Source organism: Rhamphochromis sp. 'chilingali', assembly GCF_963969265.1.
Source record: "Rhamphochromis sp. 'chilingali' genome assembly, chromosome: 14".
NCBI lineage: Eukaryota > Metazoa > Chordata > Actinopteri > Cichliformes > Cichlidae > Rhamphochromis > Rhamphochromis sp. 'chilingali'.
In genome coordinates this window covers 96,366-121,367 of record NC_137941.1, presented here as the reverse complement: position 1 = coordinate 121,367, position 25,002 = coordinate 96,366, and the positions used below count along the sequence as shown (strand labels likewise).

At 42.8% G+C, this 25,002-nt stretch overlaps 1 protein-coding gene across 1 annotated transcript in view; it reads left to right on the top strand.

Annotated features, from left to right (window-relative positions):
* Positions 1-284: 284 nt before the first annotated feature.
* Positions 285-25,002, top strand: part of LOC308409953 (kinesin heavy chain-like) — a 53,854-nt gene continuing 29,136 nt past the window's right edge. Inside the window, exons 1-11 of the mRNA XM_080902946.1 lie at positions 285-845; positions 11,133-11,220; positions 11,310-11,383; positions 11,469-11,573; positions 11,807-11,855; positions 11,978-12,033; positions 22,140-22,227; positions 22,322-22,446; positions 22,534-22,638; positions 22,782-22,930; positions 23,033-23,181. Coding sequence (XP_080759072.1) covers positions 714-845; positions 11,133-11,220; positions 11,310-11,383; positions 11,469-11,573; positions 11,807-11,855; positions 11,978-12,033; positions 22,140-22,227; positions 22,322-22,446; positions 22,534-22,638; positions 22,782-22,930; positions 23,033-23,181 — 1,120 coding nt within the window. The 5' untranslated portion in view covers positions 285-713. The remainder of the gene's footprint in view (positions 846-11,132; positions 11,221-11,309; positions 11,384-11,468; positions 11,574-11,806; positions 11,856-11,977; positions 12,034-22,139; positions 22,228-22,321; positions 22,447-22,533; positions 22,639-22,781; positions 22,931-23,032; positions 23,182-25,002) is intronic.

The following is a 25,002-nucleotide window of genomic DNA, read 5'->3' as shown; positions in this document are numbered from 1 at the left end:
TCTCGGGGGCGGGAACTGGAGGCTAGCCCAGCTTCCATAGGGCAAGAGGCAGGTACGGTCTGTCACAGGGTCACACAGAGAGAGGGAGAGAGAGAGACAACCATTTGCACTCATATTCACACCTATGGCTAATTTAGAATCACCCCACTAACGACACCTGTTACACAACTGTGGGAGAAGCACCTGGAGAGAACCTGCACACTCCACAACAAAGGCCCCGCCCAGGTGGGGGCCAAACCGCCATCCTGTTCCTCTTATGAGGCAGCAGTGCTAACCACTGTTCCACCTTATCACACATTTATTTCTAAATTAATAAACTTTGTTCTATTCACTTATTTTAAAAACCCTTCTGACGAATAAAAAAAAAAGTATAAATGTTTATATGAGTTTTATTTTGTATCAATTTTGTTTTTCAGGGGAAAAGTCGATGAAGTCTTAAAGAGCCTAAAACGTCATGAGTCAAATATGACCCATTGGCTTTAACCCGAACTAAATCATGTTCACGCTGGATGTGAAGGAGGACTTCATGTCCCATGGTTCTTTGCGGCTCGGTGGTCCAGGGTGGACCTGTGAGAGGTGGAGCCTTCAGCCTCCTGATGGAGAAGCAGTAACCGGAGATCGCAGCCTCTGAGCGGACCGTGTGGACCCGAACCAGAGCCGAGCCTCCCGGTTTGTGTGTGTTTCCGCGTGCGTGTCGGTGCTTCTTGTCGGTGATGGAGGCGGCGGAGGGTGGCGTGTGCGGGGTGAAGGTGATGTGTCGCTTCAGGCCGCTGAACGAGGCGGAGCGGAACCGCGGAGACAAAAACATCCCGAAATTTAACGGAGAGGACACCGTGGTGGTGTCGGTGAGTACGCGCGCGCTCGCGCTCGCGCTCACACACACACACACACACACCGCCACGGTGTGTGTGTGTGTGTGTGTGTGTTGTTTAGTGTGCAAACAAACCTGCTGTGTGTAACTGCAGAACCACTGCATGCTGCTCCTCCTTAAATCAATCAGTGCATTGTTTGCATTGATCAATCAGGAGCAGCTGCTTCAAAGCAGGAGAGTCAGACATGTTCACTGCAGTTCTATTTATACAGCGCCAAATCACAGCAACAGTCACCTCAAGGTAGATCCTACAATAATAACAGTCATATGACCCCCTATGAGCAAGCACTTTGGTGACAGTGGGAAGGAAAAACTCCCTTTTAACAGGAAGAAACCTCCGACAGAACCAGGCTCAGGGAGGGTGAGAGAAGGAAGACAGGATAAAGACATGTTGTGGATGAGAGACAGAGATTAATAACAGATACGATTCAATGCAGAGAGGACTATTAACACATAGGCTTTTTCCCAATCCAGGGTTTGCATCCTTTGGAGGATAAGGCCTTCACTGTAGACCGAGAAGGCCGGAAGTGCGATGCTTGTGAAATAGGATGTCTAGCTTCCATTGCACTGCTCATGTTGCCTAGCAACCATGATAATAACTGCTGGAAACATTTCATCTGGCATTGTTTGACAGAAATGAAGGACAAATTTCTTTTGTTCATCTGTTTGTTTTACATGAGCTCTGTTTGATTTGATAAGTATCTGAGGCTGAAACCACAGGACTGTAAAAACATGATTGTTGGGCTTCATTTCTGTACTGAACAGTTGTTTGACGATTAGCTAATACATAACAATTAGCTAATGTTGTTCATGACACTAAAGTCACTTCACTGGTAATGTAAATGTAATATGGCCAATATTAAAGTTATTATTATATTAATCATTATTAGTTATTACCAGTGTTGGGCAAGTTACTTTGAAAAAGTAATTAATTATAGTTACTAGTTACTTCATCAAAAATGTAACTGAGTTAGTAGCTGAGTTACTTTTCCTAGTAATTAATGACTTTTAGAATCTTGTAACTATTGCATTACTTAAAAAAAAGTTTAACCCTCTGGGGTCCAGGGTATAATTGGCCATTTTTGACTACTTTTAATTTTACATATACACTTAATTTTAAGTTTTCATTTTGACATACTGTATTAACACAATTGATCAAAAATCAGACAAAAAACATACAATCCGAGTAGAAAAAGTATAAAGTATATAAAAGTATTTGTTACTGTAACAACCACGATGAATCATATTTCATAACTTTAAATGCAAATATAAATTGTCAATTTTAAAATCATACACTGTAAAAAGAATAACCCTATTCAAATAAAAAAAAAAATGATGTCCAATTGTCACATCCAAAATATTTGACTTCATAGAATCCAAATTGAGTCACTTGATATGACCTGATACTTTTATGTTGATATAAACAATATTACTAGACTTGGCTGAAACTTTAAATTTTGCATTGATCCAAATTGATTTTTTTTACATAGAACCATATTTTAATTATTGAACCAAGCTAATATATTGAAATTTAACCAACCTAATGTATTCACATCGAACCAAATTAACATGAACTAATATGTTTGTGTTGAAGCCAGGTAATTGATTTACATATATTCAAACTATATTTTTTACATTTCATTTTATTTCAGTTCAAAAATGCTCTGCATTTCCTATAAAAAACAAGACAGTTGGCCAACCAATTATTTCAAAATTATTTATTGTTCCAAACCATTTTGACTATAATCAATAGAGAGGATTAGTAATATACAGAATTAGTGCTACGGCAGAAATTATTAGAGAAATGTTTGTTTTATAAAACCTGCAACCTTTTGAAAACCAGTATAAAACCTGCAATCTTTTTAGAACTGGTATAAAACCTGCAACCTGTCTAAAACTGGCATAAAACCATTATAAAAACTCTTTTTAAACCAATTTGCAAGTACTCAAAAATGTTTATATGTGCACTGTGCCTGTACAATGTAAAAAAAAAAAAATCTACACATGTATCAATGAAATCAACTTAAATCTCCCTTTCAAATGGGTGTTCTTATAATTTTTGAATGTAGAATACCACTGCAGGCCAACCAAGTAAAAAAACCAAGCACACATGCACATGCATGTGCACATACACATGCACACATGCATGCAAACACACTACTGTGCAGTGTTAAGTTCACAATTAAGTTTGCGAATCTTAGAGGTCATCTTGTTAAAGTCAAGCTCCATCATAATCTTTTGAAGAGCCTCAAAGGTGAACCTGAATCCTCGTGGATATTCCATATTAAGAGCATAACAGAGTCCAAAGACCATTGCCACTCCAGCTGCCACAGAAGGCAACTCATTCAGGACTTCCACACCATCAATGATTATCCCGATGTCTTGAGGCTGATGTAGGAGGCTTGAGTTGTCCCTGAAGACGAAGAGTGCCATGGTGGTACTCTGCAGCTCTTCCTCAGCTTCATCTTTCTGGGATATCTTGAGGTAAAATATGGAACAAAATGTACAAGTGAAGAACTGAAGTCTGGCACACCTGATAAATCTTTGACCATAATAAACTACTATTTTGAAAGTTGTTTGGTCACAGACTATTAGAACAATTATTTGACTAATCAGATTGTGAATTGCATAATCATTAAATTAAATCAATGGTGGAACATTTTCATAAATGTTCCACAAAGCCCAAGAAAAAAAAGAAAACAATACAGAACCCTAAGATATTAACTTGATGAGTTGATTAATCGTTGCTGTCCTACATTAATCACTGCATTTAATAGCAGAGTTGTCAAATTTACATCAAGAGACTGCATCCCATGTAGAGACAGAACAGATATGGACATACCATGTATTCTTTTATCAAGGTTCAAGGTTCAAGGTTCTTTATTTGTCACATGCATAGTTATACAAGTATAACACACAGTGAAATGTAACCTGACACGCTCCTCGACATGTGCAAAAAAATTGGGGGGGGGGGGTGTAGAGGAAGAACATTATATATATATATATATATATATATATATATATATATATATATAGATAGATATATAGATATATATAGGCCTGAACCCCCTCAGTGAGATCATTAACAAGACTGGCTACGGATACCGACTACGGAACGGAGCAGTTGTCAGCCACCTCCTGTACATGGATGACATCAAGCTGTATGCCAAGAGTGAACGAGACATCGATTCACTGATCCACACTACCAGGCTATACAGCAATGACATTGGAATGTCGTTCGGACTGGAGAAGTGTAGTCGGATGGTAACAAAGAGAGGGAAGGTAGTCAGAACTGAGGGGATTGAACTACCAGAAGGCAACATTGCAGACATAGAGGACAGTTACAAGTACTTGGGGATCCCGCAGGCGAATGGGAACCATGAAGAGGCCGCTAGAAAAGCTGCAACCACCAAGTACCTGCAGAGGGTCAGGCAAGTCCTGAGGAGTCAGCTGAATGGTAAGAACAAGATCCGGGCCATCAACACGTACGCCCTGCCCGTGATCAGGTACCCTGCTGGGGTAATAGGCTGGCCAAAGGAGGAGATAGAAGCCACTGACATAAAGACAAGAAAGCTCCTTACCATGCATGGAGGGTTTCACCCCAAGTCCAGCACCCTGAGGCTGTACGCTAAGCGGAAGGAAGGGGGCCGGGGACTGGTGAGTGTCAGCACCACAGTCCAGGATGAGACAACGAACATCCAAGAATACATTGGGAAGATGGCCCCAACTGACCGAGTGCTCAGTGAATACCTCAGGCAGCAGAAACCCAAGAAAGAGGAGGGAGACGAGGAACCATCATGGAAGGACAGGCCCCTGCACGGTATGTACCACCGGCAGATAGAGGAGGTGGCTGATATCCAGAAATCCTACCAGTGGCTGGACAAAGCTGGACTGAAAGACAGCACAGAGGCACTAATCATGGCAGCACAAGAACAAGCTCTGAGCACAAGATCCATAGAGGCTGGGGTCTATCACACCAGGCAAGACCCCAGGTGCAGGCTGTGTAAAGATGCCCCAGAGACAATCCAGCACATAACAGCAGGGTGCAAGATGCTAGCAGGCAAGGCATACATGGAACGCCATAACCAAGTGGCCGGCATAGTGTACAGGAACATCTGTGCCGAGTATAACCTGGAAGTCCCGAGGTCAAAATGGGAGATGCCCCCAAGGGTGGTGGAGAATGACCGAGCTAAGATCCTGTGGGACTTCCAGATACAGACGGACAAAATGGTGGTGGCTAACCAACCGGACATAGTGGTGGTAGACAAACAGAAGAAGACGGCCGTAGTGATCGATGTAGCGGTTCCGAATGACAGCAATATCAGGAAGAAGGAACACGAGAAGCTGGAGAAATACCAAGGGCTCAGAGAAGAGCTCGAGAGGATGTGGAGGGTGAAGGTAACGGTGGTCCCCGTGGTAATCGGAGCACTAGGTGCGGTGACTCCCAAGCTAGGCGAGTGGCTCCAGCAGATCCCGGGAACAACATCGGAGATCTCGGTCCAGAAGAGCGCAGTCCTGGGAACAGCTAAGATACTGTGCAGGACCCTCAAGCTCCCAGGCCTCTGGTAGAGGACCCGAGCTTGAAGGATAAACCGCCCGCAGGGGCGTGCTGGGTGTGATATATATATATATATTAGTATAGACATTGGGTGAATGTGCAGTAGTAGCAGCAAGCAGGTGAATTCTGTACATTAATATGAATAGACATCTGACAATTCCTCAACACGTTCTCCAAGGTAGATAATGAGAGATTTAAGTATACACTCCATCCTAATGTCAGCATCAGCATCCTGCAGGAACAGTTAAAATTGTTACTTTGCAATATGGAGAGTATGCTGCGTGAGAGGAATTTTTTTTCACCTCTCTATCCTCATGAGGTGACTAATGCCCCTTTTCCACCGACAAATCGGCACGGTGCGCTTGAGAGCAGTTCAGTTTAGCGCGGATGAACTCGCTTGTTGCGGTGGAAACATAAAGCGGATGGATGTAACTGGGAACAGGGGCGAACCCATCTGGCTATGAAAAGTCGCGCGCAAAAGTCTTTGTCCGCAACGTCACAGCCCGAAGAACAACAACAATCGCGATATATGTGTGTTTTTGTACTTTGCTCTGTCTGTGGTTCATTTTGATTGGTTTGATTTTTGGTTCTTGTGGAGGAAGTCGCCATGGTCCAAAGTTAATGGAGTATGGTTGCTGGGAGTATTTTTTTAAAGCCTTTTGTGGGAGCGCTTCTATATCACATCACGTGGGCACCACACACACCCGGGCCAATCAGGTGTAAAGGCGGTGGAAAAGCATCCGCAGGGGGCTAAAGTGAACTGAGCCACACCGTGTTCTGTCGGTGGAAAAGCGGCATATGCTTTCTTGTCCCTAAATAAAAGTTTATACGTATATATGTATGTATGTGTATCTGGCGAGTGAGAGTGAAAATGTGTCTCCAAAATAAATTTTGTTGTAGTTGTGCTCTGTACTTGTATAATGACAATAAATCTCTTCATTCATTCAAGAACAAAGCCCACACTTCCTTTCAACATTTTAAAAGGTCACAACCATAATCACTGACGTTACCAAAATAAAACTGTAACAGGATACAAATTCTCATTAGATACAGGGGTTAAAATGCTAACTGTCATGTTAATAGTTAATTATATACACCCTACCTGATCAAGAAACTCTAGGATTCTGGCAGTTTTTGCTTTGGTTGTCCCTCCTTTCTTTCTGATTATTTTAAGTAGCTGTGGGGAGTGCTTGTCCAGCTGGACCATGAATCTGGTTAGCAGGGGAACTGCAGTAACCCGCAGAAACTCTGCATTAATCTGTACATGAGTAGACAGTGTACAATACATTTTTTTAAAGACCAACTTCCAACAAGAAAAAGTCAAAACATATATTTCCCATTTCCAAACTATGATAAAAGGCATTAGTACAAAAAAGTTATACGTCTTCCATCTGAAATAGACCTGGCCATCTTTCCAAGAGGTTCTTATTGTCAGGCTTCTTATCCACAACCTCTTTCCTCCTGAATTCGAAGGTCCTGGCCATCAACACACAGATATTTATATGAAGAGAGACAGAGACAAACGTGCGCGCACAAACACAAGCTTGTGTCTAGAAACCGCGAGCTCACCAGAAAAATTCAAACGAAGCGGAGCACGGAGTTATACTATGAATGTTATGAACTATGAACTTATGCTAGCTAGCTGTATCCACCACTAGTGATGGTGAGATGAAGCCTCATGATGAACTGAAGCTTTCCATCCAATTGGTCGACTCATGGTTCGAAGCATTGTGATGATTCATTTGCTCTACTGCGCCATCAAGTGGACAATTCAAGTGAAGCGGGCTCTTTGATTATAATGATATGTAAACCTTATGTACATCTGGATAATGACACAAACTAGTGTTTGGTGCTTCACTTTTTAATAAACTAAAAGACAGAAATCAGATTATAGGATGTGTAGTGTTGTTTATTTATATTTTGGTGTTTATCATTTGTGATATTTATTACTGTGTGCATACTTTATTAGGAGAGACAAAATTAAAAAAAAAAAAAAAAAAACCATCTCTTCCTTGCTGGTTCCATCGAAGAAGAAATGCACAAGTAACTATGTAGCACATACGTAATCCAATTCCACAACACGGTGTGATGGGGAATCAGCTGTTTTCCTGCCCATGTTATTTCGAATCTGGCGCGAACCGGTGAACCAGTCCCTGAATCAGTCACGTGGTACGGACTGCCCACGAGGCCTCGAACGTCACTGCATACGTAATCAAAGCAAGCCTCGATACGCGCTTCAGAAAAACGCCCCCGCGATTACCCGACGCACGATTCGAAGCTTCGACACACAGGACACATCACTATCCACCACCGATGCATCGTGGTAACGCTAGGTAGTTAGTATACTGGTAAAAAACGGCTTTTTGCCTAACTTGCATTCCCGACTGTGATGGTCGGTTGCTGGTAACCAGTTCTAACGTCGCGCCGGATAGCTAGCTAGCTTGTAGCTAGCAGCTACAATCATGCAAAAATTGGGGGTGGCTGTCGACCCAGCTTAAATGGGGTTATTTTCTGCAATTTTGGCAATACAAATTATAAAAGCTTTTGTAACACACTTGGCTTTACTTACGTTTATTTTCAGATGAAATTAATCAAAGATGTGACACGATGTTTCCAGCGGCCATGCAGAATAAAAATGGGTCCCGGTCTATTTCTGGTTGGCGTGTTCAAGTGCAAATCACTTTGACTCAAATTAAAGATATTATCTGTTCAACATGAAAAGAAATATATGTTTTGAGAGAAATCAAAAACTTTGCGTTGTGTCCTTTGTGCAGATATTTAGTTTCATCCAAATCAAAAGTGGTATTTTAAAATGCAAAAAGAAAGAGTTTCACAATCAAATCAATGATTTTATTCTGTTTTGAATGGCACTTATTAGATTGAATGAATGACTGCATGTTAGACTTTTTTCAGTGTATGCAGAAGTTTTCCAAACAAAGTTATTTGCATCCATTTACCTTTTACCTTTTTTAAATAACCATTTCAAACTGTTTACAGAACAATCAGCTGTTCTTCAGTAAGATGCCACACAAATTATTTGTGCCACTCCAAAAAAATAATTTCTGTCCACTATAAAGGAGAACATCACAGCCTGATACCTGCAGGTCTGACAGCAGCAGGTGTATCACTCCTGTTTCTACCTGGAGACAGCAGTCGCCTCATTGTTCTGACACACAACACAAAGCTATCCACAACACTACACACTAACTACACAAGACAGCACACTAACTACACACTCAGACACAAACTTAACAACGTAGTGTATACTGTACAGTGTAGTGACGAATGCCCAGACCTCTACATTGGAGAGACCAAACAGCTACTTCATAAACGCATGGCACAACATAGAAGAGCCACCTCCACGGGACAAGACTCAGCTGTCCATCTGCATCTAAAGGTCAAAGGTCACTCTTTCCAGGATGCCAATGTTCACATTTTGGACAGAGAGGACAGATGGTTTGAAAGAGGAGTGAAAGAAGCTTCTATGTCCACTGTGAGCAACCATCTTTGAACAGAGGGCGGGGCTTATCACACCAACTGTCTGCCATCTATAATCCAATTTTGAGATCCTTCCCAGATGCCTGAACGCCCACTCACATCCTGGGCCTCTTGACCTTAGTGAGTCACATGATAGGGTGGGGCTAGGTCTTAGAACTGAAGAAGCTTCTCAGCTGAAACCTCTTCATCAAACTTAAAGAAGTCCAGCTGATTTTCTTGTCTTTTCAAGCTCCTGACGCACTGACCAACTTTTAGATTGAAATTAAATTATTCAGCAGCAGCCTGACAGAAAGTGCAGACACAGGCTGTTTACTGATGGAGCACCAACATCTGTCAAAGCTCTGAACCTTTAAAATGTTGTTTGACATCAATGACATCATTCAATCTCTAATGTGTTGACATCTGAAGAAGAAATGTAATCAGATTACCATCTGGCTGTCCACAGCTGCAAAGATGGAGACCAGATATTTTACTGTACTGATAATCAATCACACATTGATGTACTGAGGACTGATTAACTGTGATTCAGATAAATTCTCTCCCCTCTGAGCTCTGATAGAGACTTAAGTTAACCTGTCTGTTATCATGATAACTGAGACTGAATGACTCCTCTCAACCTGAAAAAGACTCAACCTGTGAAACCTGTTCCTGAAACGTTTTCAGTGAGAGGATTAAACATGTGACTGTAAACATTCCCAAATGCCCAGTGTTGTATGGTCCTGTTTTTCTCTTGTTCATAACTAAACGTGAAGCACTTTGTTGCTTTCAAATGTAGAAATAAAACCGATCATTGAAAAATCCTCAGAGACAGCTGCACTCTCTGAATTCTCTTGTTTGTTTGTTTTAGACTGAACTTTATTTAAACTAACGAGACAACAGTGAAAGGTTTGTGGTGATTTAACGAGCCCTCATTAAACTCAGACTGAACGTCTTGTTTTTGTTCTCATTACCTCCCCTGAGCCTCTGACCCTTGACCCTACTCTTTATATAAAGGTAAATCTGTTGTAGTGGTAATTCCTCCTGTTTGGCAATAACAAGATCCATTTTTTGTTTCTTCCTGCTGCTTCTCCTGCTCTGGTAAAAAAAAAACACCCATAGGCCCACCCCAGTGCATGCTGGTCCTATACCAGTCTCTTTATTTATAGAAACAAAATGGCCCTACAGCTCTTACTGACTAATTGAACAAGGTAACATCAAACAAACAAAACATTGAAACAAATATTAACCTACAAATAAACTTGTAAATAAACCCCAAAATATAAGTAAACTAACAACAAACATTAACAACAAATTTCAAAAATAATAAAAATAAAGAACAAATAGCTCCAACATCTGTTATTGTCTCGGTATTGTCTGTTTGTTTTTCTGAAGGAGAAACTGAGACAGTCATGTGACCATCAGGAGTCCCATTAAACTATAAATTCTATCAAACTTTATTTAAAATCACAGTGGAGACACTTTGTAAAAAAATAATAATTAGATTTATGTTCAGCTTTCAAGGGAGCCAAGGCCGCATTACATAAAGAAGGTCAAAGTTCAAAGATCTGAACATTAACTGATGGACGTTGAAGATCTCAGAGGGGAGCACTCACACAGAGGAGGCAGCAGAGCTGAAGGTCTGCTGTGGGGCTGGAGATGGTCTGACAGGTGCCATCTCCAGCCACCTCGTGCTGACGAGGAAAGCATGGAGGGGTTTGTAGATGTGGGACGGTCAGTGGAGGTGCCTGTGTGGACTGACCAATCAGGACAGCTCAGCAGGAGTCCAACCAGGAGGTGATCAGGGAAGCTCACTGTGACCTCAACGACCAGCGGACGGTTGGTGGTTTTGATCCCTGGTTGCTCCAGTCGCCATGCCAAATACCCTTTGGTGACATACTTACCCCGAGCTGCTCTGTGAGACCTCCATCAGAGTGTGAATGTTGTATAAATGCAGATACATAAGAAGCACTCTCTTTTTACTCCTAGTTTTGTTTGTTAAAACAGAAATCTAACAGTCCTCACTGACTTACATTGATAATCTTGGCTTCGATGTGTTAAGATGTTACTGAGAGACTGAAACATCACACCATAACACTCAGTGTCAGTGAGCAGGGTGTTTTTTATATGACCTCTTCATAGCAGGAGGAGACTGTCTGCTGACAGCATAAATCTTTTTTTTTTTCAAACAGAGCTTTTAGTTTTTACAGTGTGTTTCCTGTGTTTCAGGGGAAGCCATATGTGTTCGACCGAGTCTTCCCCCCAACCACTGAACAGGTTCAGGTGTACGACACCTGTGCCAAGCAGATTGTCAGAGGTCAGTGCAACATATTCCATTAAAGAAGGAAAGTGACTGAGAGGAAGTGACGGCTGTAAACGGCGTTTGTTTCTTTGTTTGTGCCTCAGATGTGTTGGGAGGATATAACGGCACCATCTTTGCTTATGGTCAGACCTCCTCAGGAAAGACTCACACAATGGAGGTTGGTCTGTTGTTTTGTAGTTTATTTTCAGGTCTTTGTTTTGGTGTTATTTGAATGATTAATTAAATGATTCGTCATGTTTCAGGGGACCCTTCATGACCCTCATCAGATGGGCATCATCCCTCGTATTTCCAGAGACATCTTCGACCACATCTACTCCATGGATGAGAACCTGGAGTTCCACATCAAGGTGATTCTGCTTGTGAAACAAATATTTTTATGTTGTTTTTGTGTTTCTGTTGTCAGATCTTAGGAAAATCTAACTGTAAAAAATGATTCTTCATCTTAATTCAAAGAAATATCATCATTTGATCAGTGTAGCATCATTTAATCTCCAAAGTGTTTTTATTCTGAATCACAGTTTTTCTTTTTAGAAGACTGAACATGTTTAACGTAACATAAACACTGGCTGTGTATCTGCAGGTGTCTTATTTTGAAATCTATCTGGATAAAATCAGAGACCTGCTGGATGGTGAGACCAACCCTGAACCTTTACTATGCTCATATAGAGTTGAATAGAATAGTAGAGTAGAAATAGAGTGTAAGTACAATCAAGCTAATGCTAACTGCTATGATGATGCTTTCATGTTTCAGTGTCAAAGACCAACCTGGCTGTTCATGAAGATAAGAACAGAGTTCCCTTTGTGAAGGTAAATAAATCGTGTTAGCTGCGTTTCGACTGCAGGAACAAAAGTCAGCAGAAACTGTCTCCAGATGTTTGTTTCCACAGCTGTGGGGATCCACTGGACTCACCTGGTAGCCTAAATAGTGACTGGATATAACTGCAGAGGCCTGAACTATTTTGGGTTAGAAGGTGGTTCATTCTTACTGGGGTAAATCGACACAGTAACTTATGCTGTGAATTTAACTCGCTCTGGAGCCCGTTTAGATCCAGATTAGACGTCAGCAGGTATGAAGCACCGCCCACTGACCAATCAGTTCTCCAGAATACAGCGTCACAGTTCCTGGATGATCCGTCAGAGGTTTGTGTGCAAACAGTAGGAGCGTCTAAAGTTTTCTACTTCCATGCAAAGACATGGTATTAAATCATAAATATTAAATAACAAATAATAATATAGATGTTTAGACACAGTGTTATTAATTTATAAGCATAATTATATGATTATAAAACAGGACACCTGCACTCTACCTGCTGAGCTCAGATCAAATATGGACATAGACTCATGTCTGAATCGTTAAACGGCAGCTGAGAGAATAGGCAAGGCAAGTTTATTTATATGGCACAATTCAACAGCAAGGTGATTCAAAGTGCTTTACAGAGACATTAAAAAACAGAAACAACTAAAAAGCATGATTTAAAAAGAAAAAGAAAAAAAGGAACAGTAGATAAAATCAGTAGTTAAAATGTAAGTTTTGAAATTTAAGCTTAAAAGTAAAACTTTTAAGGATTTGGTGCTTTATTCAAATGCAGCTGAGAACAGGTGAGTCTTCAACCTGGATTTAAATAAACTGAGTTTTTCCGCTGATCTGAGGCTTTCTGGGAGTTTGTTCCAGATATAAGGAGCATAAAAGATGAATGCAGCTTCTCTGTGTCTGGTTCTGACTCTGGGAACTGATAAAAGACCGGATCCAGATGACCTGAGGGATCTGGAAGGTTCATACTGGGTCAGGAGGTCACTGATGTACTTTAAAGTCTATCCTCTGACGGACAGGCAGCCAGTGTAAAGACCTCAGAGCTGGACTGATGTGGTCCACTTTTTTGGTCTTAGTGAGGACTCGAGCAGCAGAGTTCTGAATGAGCTGCAGTCCTAATGTGTTTTTCTAATTTTAGCTCTGCATCCATCACTACACCCAAATTTCTCGCCTGGTTGGTGGTTTTTAGGTGTATAGATTGAAGTTCTCTGGTGACCTGTAATCATTTTTCTTTGGCACCAAAGACTATTACCTCAGTTTTGTTTTTGTTTAGCTGGAGAAAATTGTGGCACAACCAGTCATTAATGTCCTCAATGCATTTACCAAGAGCCTGTACAGGGCCTTGGTCTCCTGGTGACATTGTGATATATACTTGTGTGTCATCTGCATAGCTGTGGTAGTTTATTTTGTTGTTCTTTATAATCTGTGCCAGTGGGAGCATGTAAATGTTAAACAGAGGGGGTCCCAAGATGGAACCTTGGGGAACTCCACATGTGATACTTGTCTGCTCAGATGTGAAGTTACCTATTGATACAAAGTATTTCCTGTTTTCTAAGTATGTTTTGAACCAGTTTAGTACAGTTCCTGAAAGACCTGCCCAGTTCTCCAGTTGTTTGAGTAATATGTTGTGGTTGACTGTATCAAATGCTGCACTGAGATCCAGTAAAACTAAGACTGACATTTTTCCACTGTCTGTATTCAGACATGTGTCATTAAACACTTTGGTCAGAGCGGTTTCAGTGCTGTGATTCTGACTAAAACCTGACTGGAAGGCATCATAGCAGTTATTCTGTTTAAGAAGTAATTGAGATGTTGTGTGTGGCCTCTGTTACATGCTGAGTCAGCCAAAGTTGCCCAGAGTGTTACTCAGGTCTTTAGTCCCTTTGTCCTGAGGGTTGTCCACATGGATGTTAAAATCCCCAACAATAATTACACAGTCAAAATCAACACAGATCACAGACAGCAGTTCACTGAGATCATTAAAAAGTCTGTGCAGTATTTGGGAGGCCTGTAAACATTAAGAAACACAACTTTGGATGGGGCCTTCAGCTGTAAAGCCACATATTCAAAAGACTGAAAACTTCCAGGAGATAGCTGCTTACATTGAAATGATTCATTAAATAAGACAGCGACCCCCCCTCCTCTCCTGCTTGCCCTGACCTCACTGATAAAACTGTAGTTAGGAGGGGTCGTCTCGATGAGAACAGCTCCACTGTTACTTTGGTCCAACCAAGTTTCAGTTAAAAACATAAAATCACGGCTGTGCTCAGTGATTAAATCATTAATTAAAAATGTTTTCCCAGCTAAAGATCTAACGTTTAATAAAGCCAACTTAAGTGTTTTAGAGGTATTATTTGCCCCCTCGTGTTTGGGAGCAGTCTGTGGCACACAAGGTATGTTTACTATATTTAAAGATCTTTTAGAGTGCAGCTCTCGGTGTTTTGACCAGGCCACATGTCTCCTTCTGTCACCTGAAAGTACAGAGATTTTAAAACCTTCTAGTAAACAGGGTCCCAGCTTCTCCTGGGAAAAGTCACCACTGCCATAATCTTCGCAGCCCGGACCCTCCACACATCACACATCAGACTGCGGAGACAGAGCATGAAGGTGGTAAGAAGGAACTAGGGGGGGGGGCAATGTAACTTCGATTGCTCTGTTGGGGGCGGGGCTCGATGGCGAACCTTTGGCTGTTCTGGTTGGGGGTTTGTGGGGACAAAAAGGGATTGGGCCGGGGGGTAGATCTGATCCCAGCATTGACCCGCTCCATCATCTCCTCAGTGAATTTCAGGTGTGGGGAGGAGGGAGAAAGGGAGGGGGAGGAGGGTGATGACCTGTCAGGGGTTTGGGGGACTGGGGAAGGTCGTGGTCCCTGGTCCTGGTCGTTGGTGTTGTTGAGAGAGTTGGAGGCAAATAGGGACCCCTCTTCTTGCCTCAGATGTCTCTCCTTTCTGAGGCTCTTCCCGGGTGGGGGCAGATGGAGCTCCTCCTCAAGGTTTCTGCTGGGCTTTGTCTGTTCTTGCAGTACTGTTTGTTCCTCTTTATGAGATAACTCCTCATTTATCTCAGCCTTGGCACCAAGCACAGATGGATGACGTATGGAATAAAACAAGTTGGAGGTGAACAGTTTCACCCCTGACTTGTTAAAATTAAATCCATTTGCTTTAAACAAATGCCTGTGTTCCCCAAAAATATTAAAATTGTTGATAAAATGCACTGAGTGGTCAGTACTAGTGATGGGATTTCTGGCTCTTTTTAGAGAACCGGCTCTTTCGGCTCGGCTCACTAAAAAGAGCTGGCTCTTTCAGCTCGAATCCGGCTTTTCGGGTTGTTTTGTTGCTTTAATTAATTTATTATTAACAATAATATAAAATTATGCACAAAAGGAATTACTAATGTAAAAAAAAAGTGGTTTTATTTATATATGTTTATTAGGGGTGCAACGATATTCGTATCGATATTGAACCGTTCGATACAGTGCTTTCGGTTCGGTACGCATATGTATCGAACAATACAAAATTTGTAATTTATTTTATCAACTTTCCTTCTGACGATGCTGTCTGTGTTGAGCGCTCAGTGAATCTGCCTTCGACTGCTCCGCCTAGGGTCGACAGTGCAGCCTAGGCGGAGTAGTCGAACGCAGATCCACTGAGCGCTCAACACAGACAGCATCGTCAGAAGGAAGAGCGCAGGGCAAGCTAGCGAGACAGAAGTTAAGCTCTCCTTACAACATGGACCTCCCCCACCCTCATTCAGATCTGGCGTTTGGAATTATTTTGGTTTTCATGTGACGTATGACCCTGAAGGTAAGCGAGTCATGGACTAGAGTAAAACAGTATGTTGGATGTGCCATGCAATGCTCAATTACATGGGTGGGAACTAGTGTGTTAGCGCAGTTAGCTCGTTAACGTGTTGGCCGTCTAGCCCCATGCACGGGGCGATCGGCGGTAGCTCGTTAACGGAGATTTGCCGTGTTGTGGCGTTAAGGTCATTTCAACGAGATTAACCTGAAAGCACTAGTGGGAACACAACGAATATGACTGCACATTTACGCCGACATCATCCTAGTGCAAAGACAAGTGGAAGCAGAAAAAAAACAAGCAAGCATGCTACTAACTTTAGCCGAGTCATTTAGACAGCTGTTTAATATGCTGCTGAGAATATAGCCCAGAAGAAGCGGATAGTATAGCTTTTATTTTGGAAAGAGACATTTCTCTGTAATAAACTCTCTTTTCCAAAGATGAGTGATTCCTCAATCAGATACAGGGCTCGCAATATCGCTAGCCCAATGTCCCGGGGCTAGCGATTTTTTCAGTCGGGCTACCAAAATCTATCTCTGCCCTGCCCGTCGGGCTTTTGTAGGAAAGAAAAATATATGTCAATGCTTTTGCATTCTTTGTAGCTGGGTAATTATGTCATTGGCATCGGTGAGCCACTGTCAATATGTGACATATTGAAATCGCGTTTGAATTTGCGCTTGTTTTTTTGCTTTCACTTTGCAATCGCGTGAACTGTGTATAGAGAGCGACAGCACTGATCTGTGAGTGATGATAATTTGTGCACCAATTCCTCTGACATCGTCGTATTAATTGTTAGCTTACTATGCAAACATGACAAGTGAAATCTCCCGCAGCAAGCTTAAACATGTGAGAGGTTGATCGCGCAGAGAATCGCTGAGCTTATGTGAGTGCGTGTGTAAAAGCAGCAGGATTTATATTTGACTACGATGACCTGGATGACTGAGAACCTTCACAGACAGATATATATTTCAGTTCTGCTGAGCCAAATAAGACAGGTCAGGGTGAAGAAGTGACAGCCAAAGAAAAGCTTACCGCAAAACGGAAAAGTTATGACAAATCAATAAGGCAAAAAGAAAGTGCAGCTTTATGGTTTCATGGACAAAAGAATTTCTGTGGCTGCAATATGACGAGCTAAATAACCAGGGCTGCACATAAGTGGTCCGCAGGTCCGTATTCGCTGTCAAAATAAAAAACACGCACAAGGGTTAGGGTTAAATTTAAAAACTGTACTTTTGAGTTAAAATATATATTTATAATTTTAATAAATGACAAATTAAAAAGGCATGAACATTTTTTTGTATCGAAAAAATATCGAACCGTGACACCAAAGTATCGAACCGAACCGTGAATTTTGTGTATCGTTGCAGTCGGGCTGCAGCGAAGTGAGGTCGGCTGCCGTGCTGGATGCTCTGCCCTAACTTCTCCACTTTTTGCAGTTTTTCGTCACTTTTTGCTATATCTGCGATAATCTTGCATGGGCATCATGCAAAACACACAAATCCGCTACAGTAGAGACACTTTGGTTTCTATTGGTCTGCAATACACGAACATTTCACCATGTTTAACTCCGGACCCAACCTGGCCAAAGGAGATCCTGAGAGAGAACAAAGGACGCGACCCTAAGCGACGGCCTCGAGGTAAAAGAGCCGGCATCAGGAACAGGCTACGGGCTCGCGCACACCGCGCACCCATGCCCAGTATCCTGCTAGCCAATGTTCAATCCATCGAGAACAAGCTTGATGACCTCAGAGCCAGAATCAAGTTCCAGAGAGACATTCGGGACTGCAACCTCCTCTGCTTCACCGAGACTTGGCTGAACCCAGCGATACCAGACCACGCCGTGCAGCCGACAGGGTTCTTTTCGGTTTACCGCATGGACAGGACAATGGAGTCGGGGAAGAAAAGAGGTGGTGGAGTATGTTTGATGGTGAACAACAGATGGTGCGACAGCACAAACATCTCCCCACTCACACGCTCTTGCTCGCCCAATCTGGAGCTTTTGATCGTTAAGTGTCGCCCTTTCTATCTCCCTCGGGAATTCACTGCAGTCATTGCCTGCACTGTTTACATTCCGCCTCACGCGGACTCGGACACTGCCTTATGTGAGCTACATGAGGCTCTCACACATCAACAAACACTTCACCAAGATGCCGCACTCATTGTTATGGGAGATTTTAACAGAGTGAATCTCAAACGGACATTTCACAACCTTCACCAGCACATCAACTGCCCCACCCGGGGCACGAGGACATTAGACCACTGCTACACCCCGTTCAAGAACTGTTACAAGGCTCAGCCCCTGCCGGCATTTGGAAAATCGGACCATTCCGCCATCTTCCTCATGCCTGCTTACAAACAAAGGCTAAAGCAGCAACCACCAATCAGGAGGGAGGTCGCTCGCTGGACGGACCAATCGGTGGTCGCGCTGCAGGACGCACTGGATGACGCAGACTGGGACATGTTTCGGCGCAGCTCTGATGACATCAACATGTTTACGGAAGCGGTTGTGGGATTTATCGGGAAACTAGCGGACGACACAGCAGAAAGAACTATCATCCGAACGTTTCCCAACCAGAAGCCGTGGGTGGATAAAAACATCCGCGACGCTCTGAGATCACGCACCGCTGCCTACAATGAAGGGCTTGTCTCCGGTAATATGGACCTATACAAGGCTGCGTCCTACAACGTGCGCAGCGCGGTCCGAAAGGCAAAGCGGAGCTACGGGGAAAAACTAGAGTCACAGCTACGACAGTGCGACTCTAGGAGCCTGTGGAAAGGACTGCGGAGTATAACGGACTATAAACGACCAGCTTCTTCAGTGATGAATGCAGATGCTTCACTGGCTGATGAGCTGAACACGTTTTATGCTCGCTTCGACGCCGCAGCAATTAAAACAACAAACGGCTGCGCGCGCTCGGAGTGCACCAGTGAAGAAAATGCATTCGTCATCACAGAGCATGCCGTGAGGAACACCTTCAGGAGGGTGAACACCAGGAAGGCAGCAGGACCAGATGCAATCCCTGGCCGGGTCCTTAGAGCCTGCGCTGACCAGCTAGCACCGGTGTTCACGGAGATCTTCAACCTCTCCCTGGCCCAAGCTGTGGTTCCCACGTGCTTCAAACAGTCCATTATTGTCCCTGTTCCAAAGAAACAACAGCCCGCTTGCCACAATGACTACCGTCCAGTAGCACTGACTTCAATTGTGATGAAGTGTTTTGAAAGACTGATGACACTTCTTCACTTCCTGCCACCATCGACTCACTTCAGTTTGCTTACCGGACTAATCGTTCCACAGACGATGCCATATCTCACCTGCTCCACACATCCCTGAGTCACCTGGACACTGGCAGAGGGAATTATGTTAGGCTGCTGTTCGTGGACTACAGTTCAGCATTCAACACAATAATTCCCTCTAAGCTTTTCACCAAGTTGACGGATCTAGGACTCAGCTCATCACTGTGTCAGTGGATCCTCAACTTCCTCACAGACAGACCCCAATCAGTGAGGGTGGGAAAACAAGTCTCCCCCTCCATCTCACTCAGCACTGGAGTGCATCAGGGCTGTGTTTTAAGCCCCCTGCTGTACTCAATGTACACTTATGACTGTGTAGCCACATCCGACACCACCTCCATTGTCAAGTTTGCTGACGACACTGCTGTTGTGGGCCTGATCTCCGACAACATCGAGACGGCCTACCTGGAGGAGATTAGGAACCTGGAGACCTGGTGCCAGGAGAATAACCTCCTCCTAAACATCAGCAAGACTAAGGAGCTGATCGTGGACTTCACTACAAAGCAAGCGAGGAATTACAAACCCCTCATCATCAGTGGCACGCCAGTGGAGAGAGTGGACAGTTTCCGATACCTGGGTGTCCACATCACTCAGGACCTGTCATGGTCCTGTCACATCAACACCCTGGTTAAGAAAGCCCGTCAGCGTCTCTTCTTCCTCAGAAGACTTAGAGACTTCCATTTGCCACTGAAGGTGCTCAAGAACTTCTACTCCTGCACCATCGAGAGCGTCCTGACGGCAAACATCTGCACCTGGTTTGGGAACAGCACCAAGCAGGACAGACGAGATCTGCAAAGGGTGGTGCGCTCGGCAGAACGCATCATTCAATCAGAGCTCCCTGACCTGCTGTCCATCTACACCAAGCGGTGCAAGTCCAAAGCTAGGAAGATTATGATGGACCTCTCCCATCCCAACAATGGACTCTTCTCACTGTTGAGGTCTGGGAAGCGATTCCGCTCCCTTAAGGCCAAAACAGAGAGAATGAGGAGGAGCTTCTTCCCCCAGGCTATTCGGGGCCTGAACCAGGTGTAGGACTGGACTCTCCCAAACACGTCACTATAAGACTGGACTCTCACACACGTCACCACACGCACCACCACACATTTCCTATAATCCTATAATTCCTATAATTTATAATCCTTATCTTTATAATCTCTTCTGCTATTTGCACATTCTTTACTGTAAATTCCTAAGTTAATTTGTAAATTTCTGTAGTAAACTGTAAATTGTAAATATTGTAAAACTTTTCTTCTGTCATTTAATGTGCATTGTACAGCTACAAGCATTTCACCCCAATGTCATACTGTGTATGGTTATGTGTGTGTGACAAATAAAATTTGAATTTGAAAAAATTTGAATTTGAAACTGCACAAATTGACAGAAACACTGAAGCAGCTCCACATTTTATTCTTATTGGACATGTTTGTCCTATTTGTCAGGTGACAGGAGAACCATCACAAAGCTCAGAGAGTAATAGTGACACAAGATCACAGGTGAAACTGGATGATGACCTGGTGGTTCATGACTGTATTTGAAGCACATGTGTGACTGCATGTATGTGGAGTGTCTCACTGTTATTTATCAGGTGACAGAGGCAGCTCTGCCATGTTGTAGCTTGGACAGAGGTGAAGAGGCGAGGTCACTGGTGACTGACTGATGATTTTCTGCTATAGATTAACTAGTATTTATTATCATGACAATTGTTAGGCTGCTGATGTAAATTGATTCATTAGTGTATATTTGACAAAGAATCTGAATTGACATGTCTCACTTTTTATATGGAATATGGCTGAAGTAAACTAAAGTCTAAAATACTTAGTCATTTGTTTAATAGTAATTTAACATTATATAATTCACATATAAAACTATGAATTGTAATTTTTAAAAAGCATGTAGAATAGCATATGTAGGCAAGTATATTTCTCCTTTCTTTTAATCAAAGCAAAGACAAAAAGGAAAAAAATAAGAAACAGGGTTCGGTGGTTGAATCATCCGTCCCCACCAATTCCAAAACCAAATCTACGCCCTTGGTCCTCCCCCTTCCAGGAGACGTGATTTATGTCTTGGTTTTGCACCAAGACAGTTCAAGGGGGGATTATTGCTTGAGGATTTATTATAATGCACAGAGTCTACTTTCTTGGTCATGTTATCTGTGCTCCTTAGCTGTGTACTAGTTTGCTCATCGCCATTGTTTTGAATCAAAGGCAAGGTTGTTTCATTTCCACACAGTCCATTTACCTCCACGTTTACTTCTAAGCGATGAATTTTTGTCTCCAGTACTGCAATCTTCTGCAGGAGGCTGTGGTAGTCATTTGTGGAGAGGGGAGGCATTTGTTGCTAGTTAGCCTAGCGGTTAGCACCTTTCCAGGCTATTGAGGCTGTTAGGTGCCCAGACGCTGTAATCAGGCTTCAGCTGTGTGTAGGCCACAAACATACAGAGCGCTGAAGATAAGGTAACTATAAAAATTTTGCTGTTTCTGTTAAGAACACTTTAGTCCTAATGATCTATAAATGACCAAAAGCTATTGCAGGTAAGCTCATGCGGGAAAAAAAGGGAAAAAAAACAGCATAAAAATCAATAAAAGAAGCAAAGCATTTAAAGAGCAAAGAGAGGAAGCATCCACACTCACAAAAAGGGGAGGTACAACCTTTGTGAGGAGCAGGTCATGTTTTCTGGATCTGGTTGTCACAGAAAACTCTGTTTTATTCTGGTGATTTTGAAAATGTTTAATTGTCATTATGCTTGATTCTGATCTGCTGATGAGTCACCGCTGGAAACGCAACACAACCGACCACATTCATTCAAGTTTCCACGTCTCCTTTATGGAGCTGTGGAACAGTAAGCTTTAATATTAAATTGATATATTATATTCGTTCAGTTTATGGAGAATTTTGTTTGTCTGCTGAGTCTCACAGGTGTGCTGTGGGTGCACGCCGCCTCCAAACAGCCATATTTACCGCATGTCTGCAGCGTCCTGCTGCTGATACTCTACTGATGTGTGTTTCATTGTCAGGGCTGCACGGAGCGCTTTGTTTCCAGTCCCGAGGAGGTGATGGACGTTATCGATGAAGGAAAAGCAAACAGACACGTTGCTGTGACCAGTAAGTCTTCACCTGTACGTGTGATACTTCCGCCCCGACCATCGTGTGTTTGTTCTCGGATCAGTTTACTGAATGGGGTTTCTTCTTCATGCAGACATGAACGAGCACAGCTCTCGCAGTCACAGCATTTTTCTGATCAACATCAAACAGGAGAACGTGGAGACGGAGATGAAGCTATCAGGGAAACTTTACCTGGTGGACCTGGCAGGCAGCGAGAAGGTCACACTACTCCATCACACTCAGTGAGCACCTGTTCTCTGTAAATTTCTGCTTGCTGACACCTGGATTGTGCTTTCTGCCATCCAGGTGAGTAAAACAGGAGCAGAGGGTGCCGTTTTGGATGAGGCTAAAAACATCAACAAGTCTCTGTCTGCTCTGGGGAACGTCATCGCTGCCCTGAGTGAAGGAACGGTGAGTCTTCATGTCTCCGATCTTCAGGTCTCTGACATGTATGCCTGAAATATTCTGGATTTAACTTGATTTGTTTGACAGAAACGTCACAGCTCACCTGATTTTCAGGTGAAGTGATTGTCACGTGTCTCGTGTGTCTCTAGAAAACCCACGTTCCATACAGAGACAGTAAGATGACCCGGATCCTTCAGGACTCTCTGGGTGGAAACTGTCGAACTACCATCATCATCTGCTGCTCGCCGTCTGTTTACAACGAGGCTGAAACAAAGTCCACGCTCATGTTTGGACAGAGGTACGGCAAGTCACCTGATCAGAGGAAAAAGCAGAGTACTGTGGTTAAAGTACGTCCTCCACAGATCTGAGTGTTTCTTCATTCCGCGTCCTGTTGTTTCAGAGCTAAAACCATAAAGAACACAGTGTCTGTGAACCTGGAGCTGACCGCCGAGGAGTGGAAGAAGAAGTATGAGAAGGAGAAAGAGAAGAACAGGAGTCTGAACATCATGATCCAGAAACTGGAGAATGAGCTGAAACGCTGGAGGAAAGGTGAAAAAAGATGTTACTTCAGGTTTTCACCTGGAGACGGCATTTATACTTCAATCTGCCTGCACACTCCAGACAGCTCAAAACCCACGATTGATATTGCTCTCTCTCACCGCTGGCACTCCCACAACTTTTTACTCAGAGCTACCGAATACCCATGTTGTCAAATAATCTGATTGGTTGATGTGGTGCATTTTTCACCAACAGCAAAGGGGGCATCATGTTTGTTTGTTTTTCAGTTTTCTTCCTGCACTAAATGTGACTATCCAGGAAACAGCTGTAAATGATGTATGTGCTTTAAAGTCCACAGTTTCCACAAAGGTGGAGTGAGACTGCATCTTGCTGCTACGTCATCTTAAATCTGTCACGTGTTTTGGAAGGCAGGTCATTTGGTGGTGGCACGAACGCATTCTGCACTTTAATTTTTTTCACATTTGGTTCTGGTACCAAAAGAGTTCGGTTAGAGAAAGATCATGATTTTTGCTGGACTCAACCCTCTGACATCAAACTACTCCTATCAGCAAGTCTCCCCACGTGACAGCCTCTGGTCATATATTCTGGCAGCTTTTCCTAAATGAGCTTTAATGATAAAAAAAACACTCATCCTTTAACATTTACCAGCTTTGTTCAAAAAGAAAGTTTAAAAGCTTTTTCTTCCTCCTGGAAGGTAAACGTCTGCCTCCATCTTTGTGTTACTTTAGTCTGTAAAGGTTTCACTTCAGGACTCTGAAGTAGGACAGAGCAATGTGGCCAAAAATATTTATCATGATATACATTTGAAAATTTGTGATAACGATATAACTGACGCGAGAAAAAATACTTAACAACTCCACAACTTTATTAGTGCAAACAATTATGCAAATTCCTCGCTGACAGTCTAACCAAAAGGCATTTCCAGTGGAAACTGGCCGACATAACCTCAGCATAACCATTTATAATATCCACAAAACTTAAAAAGAGGTTATACACACACAATACGGTAACATTATGTTGAAGCACAGTACATATTACACCTGTGGCTCCTGACTACGATGCCATAATGCTCCGACAATCCATCAAGCGGTGCGGCTTTGTAGCTTAGCAAAGTCATATTAAAACATTTTTGACAGATTTCTGAGCGCCGTGCACATAAAATCGGTTCGAGGTCAGTAAGCACAACCAGAATTCATACATAAGGTGCACTGTAGATTTTTTGAGAAAATTAAAGGATTTTAAGTGTGACTTATTTTCCGAAAAACACGGTAATAACGACGGCCCGCTAGCATGCTCTAACAAAAACTGTGCTTTGTTGTGTGTCTGACGGACAAAAGCTAAACCAGTTCCACACCACTGAAGTTGCAGCATTTTTACAAACCAGTTCTGGTTCATCTGATCAACGATCCGCTTTCGCCCTTCTCATTCTCTGCCATGCTTTTTCTGCCATGTGCTCATGAAAACAAAGGCACTGCGCATGCATGTATCACCATATTCTATTGCGATATTTCATTTTCTTATCATTGCCTAACATTATACCGGTATTACCATGAACGGCATGATATGGCCCAGCCCTATTTTGAAGGTTTCCGTTTCAAGGTTTCCGTGTCACGCTTTGATCAGTTCTCTTTAAACTCGTTTTAGAGAAGGCAGTGACAGTACCAGGGAGCGTTTTACATGCAGCTATTCACCTGTCCACTAGAGGCTGCTATACTGTACACGTGGTATTAGTTTGTTTAGGAAAGCTGTCACTGTGAACCGTTTATGATGGAGAGTCTCTTAATATTTTGTCAGAGTGGAGCTGTTTGTGTCTGAGCCTTCATTTTGCGTCTGATTGAATTCCTGTTTAGT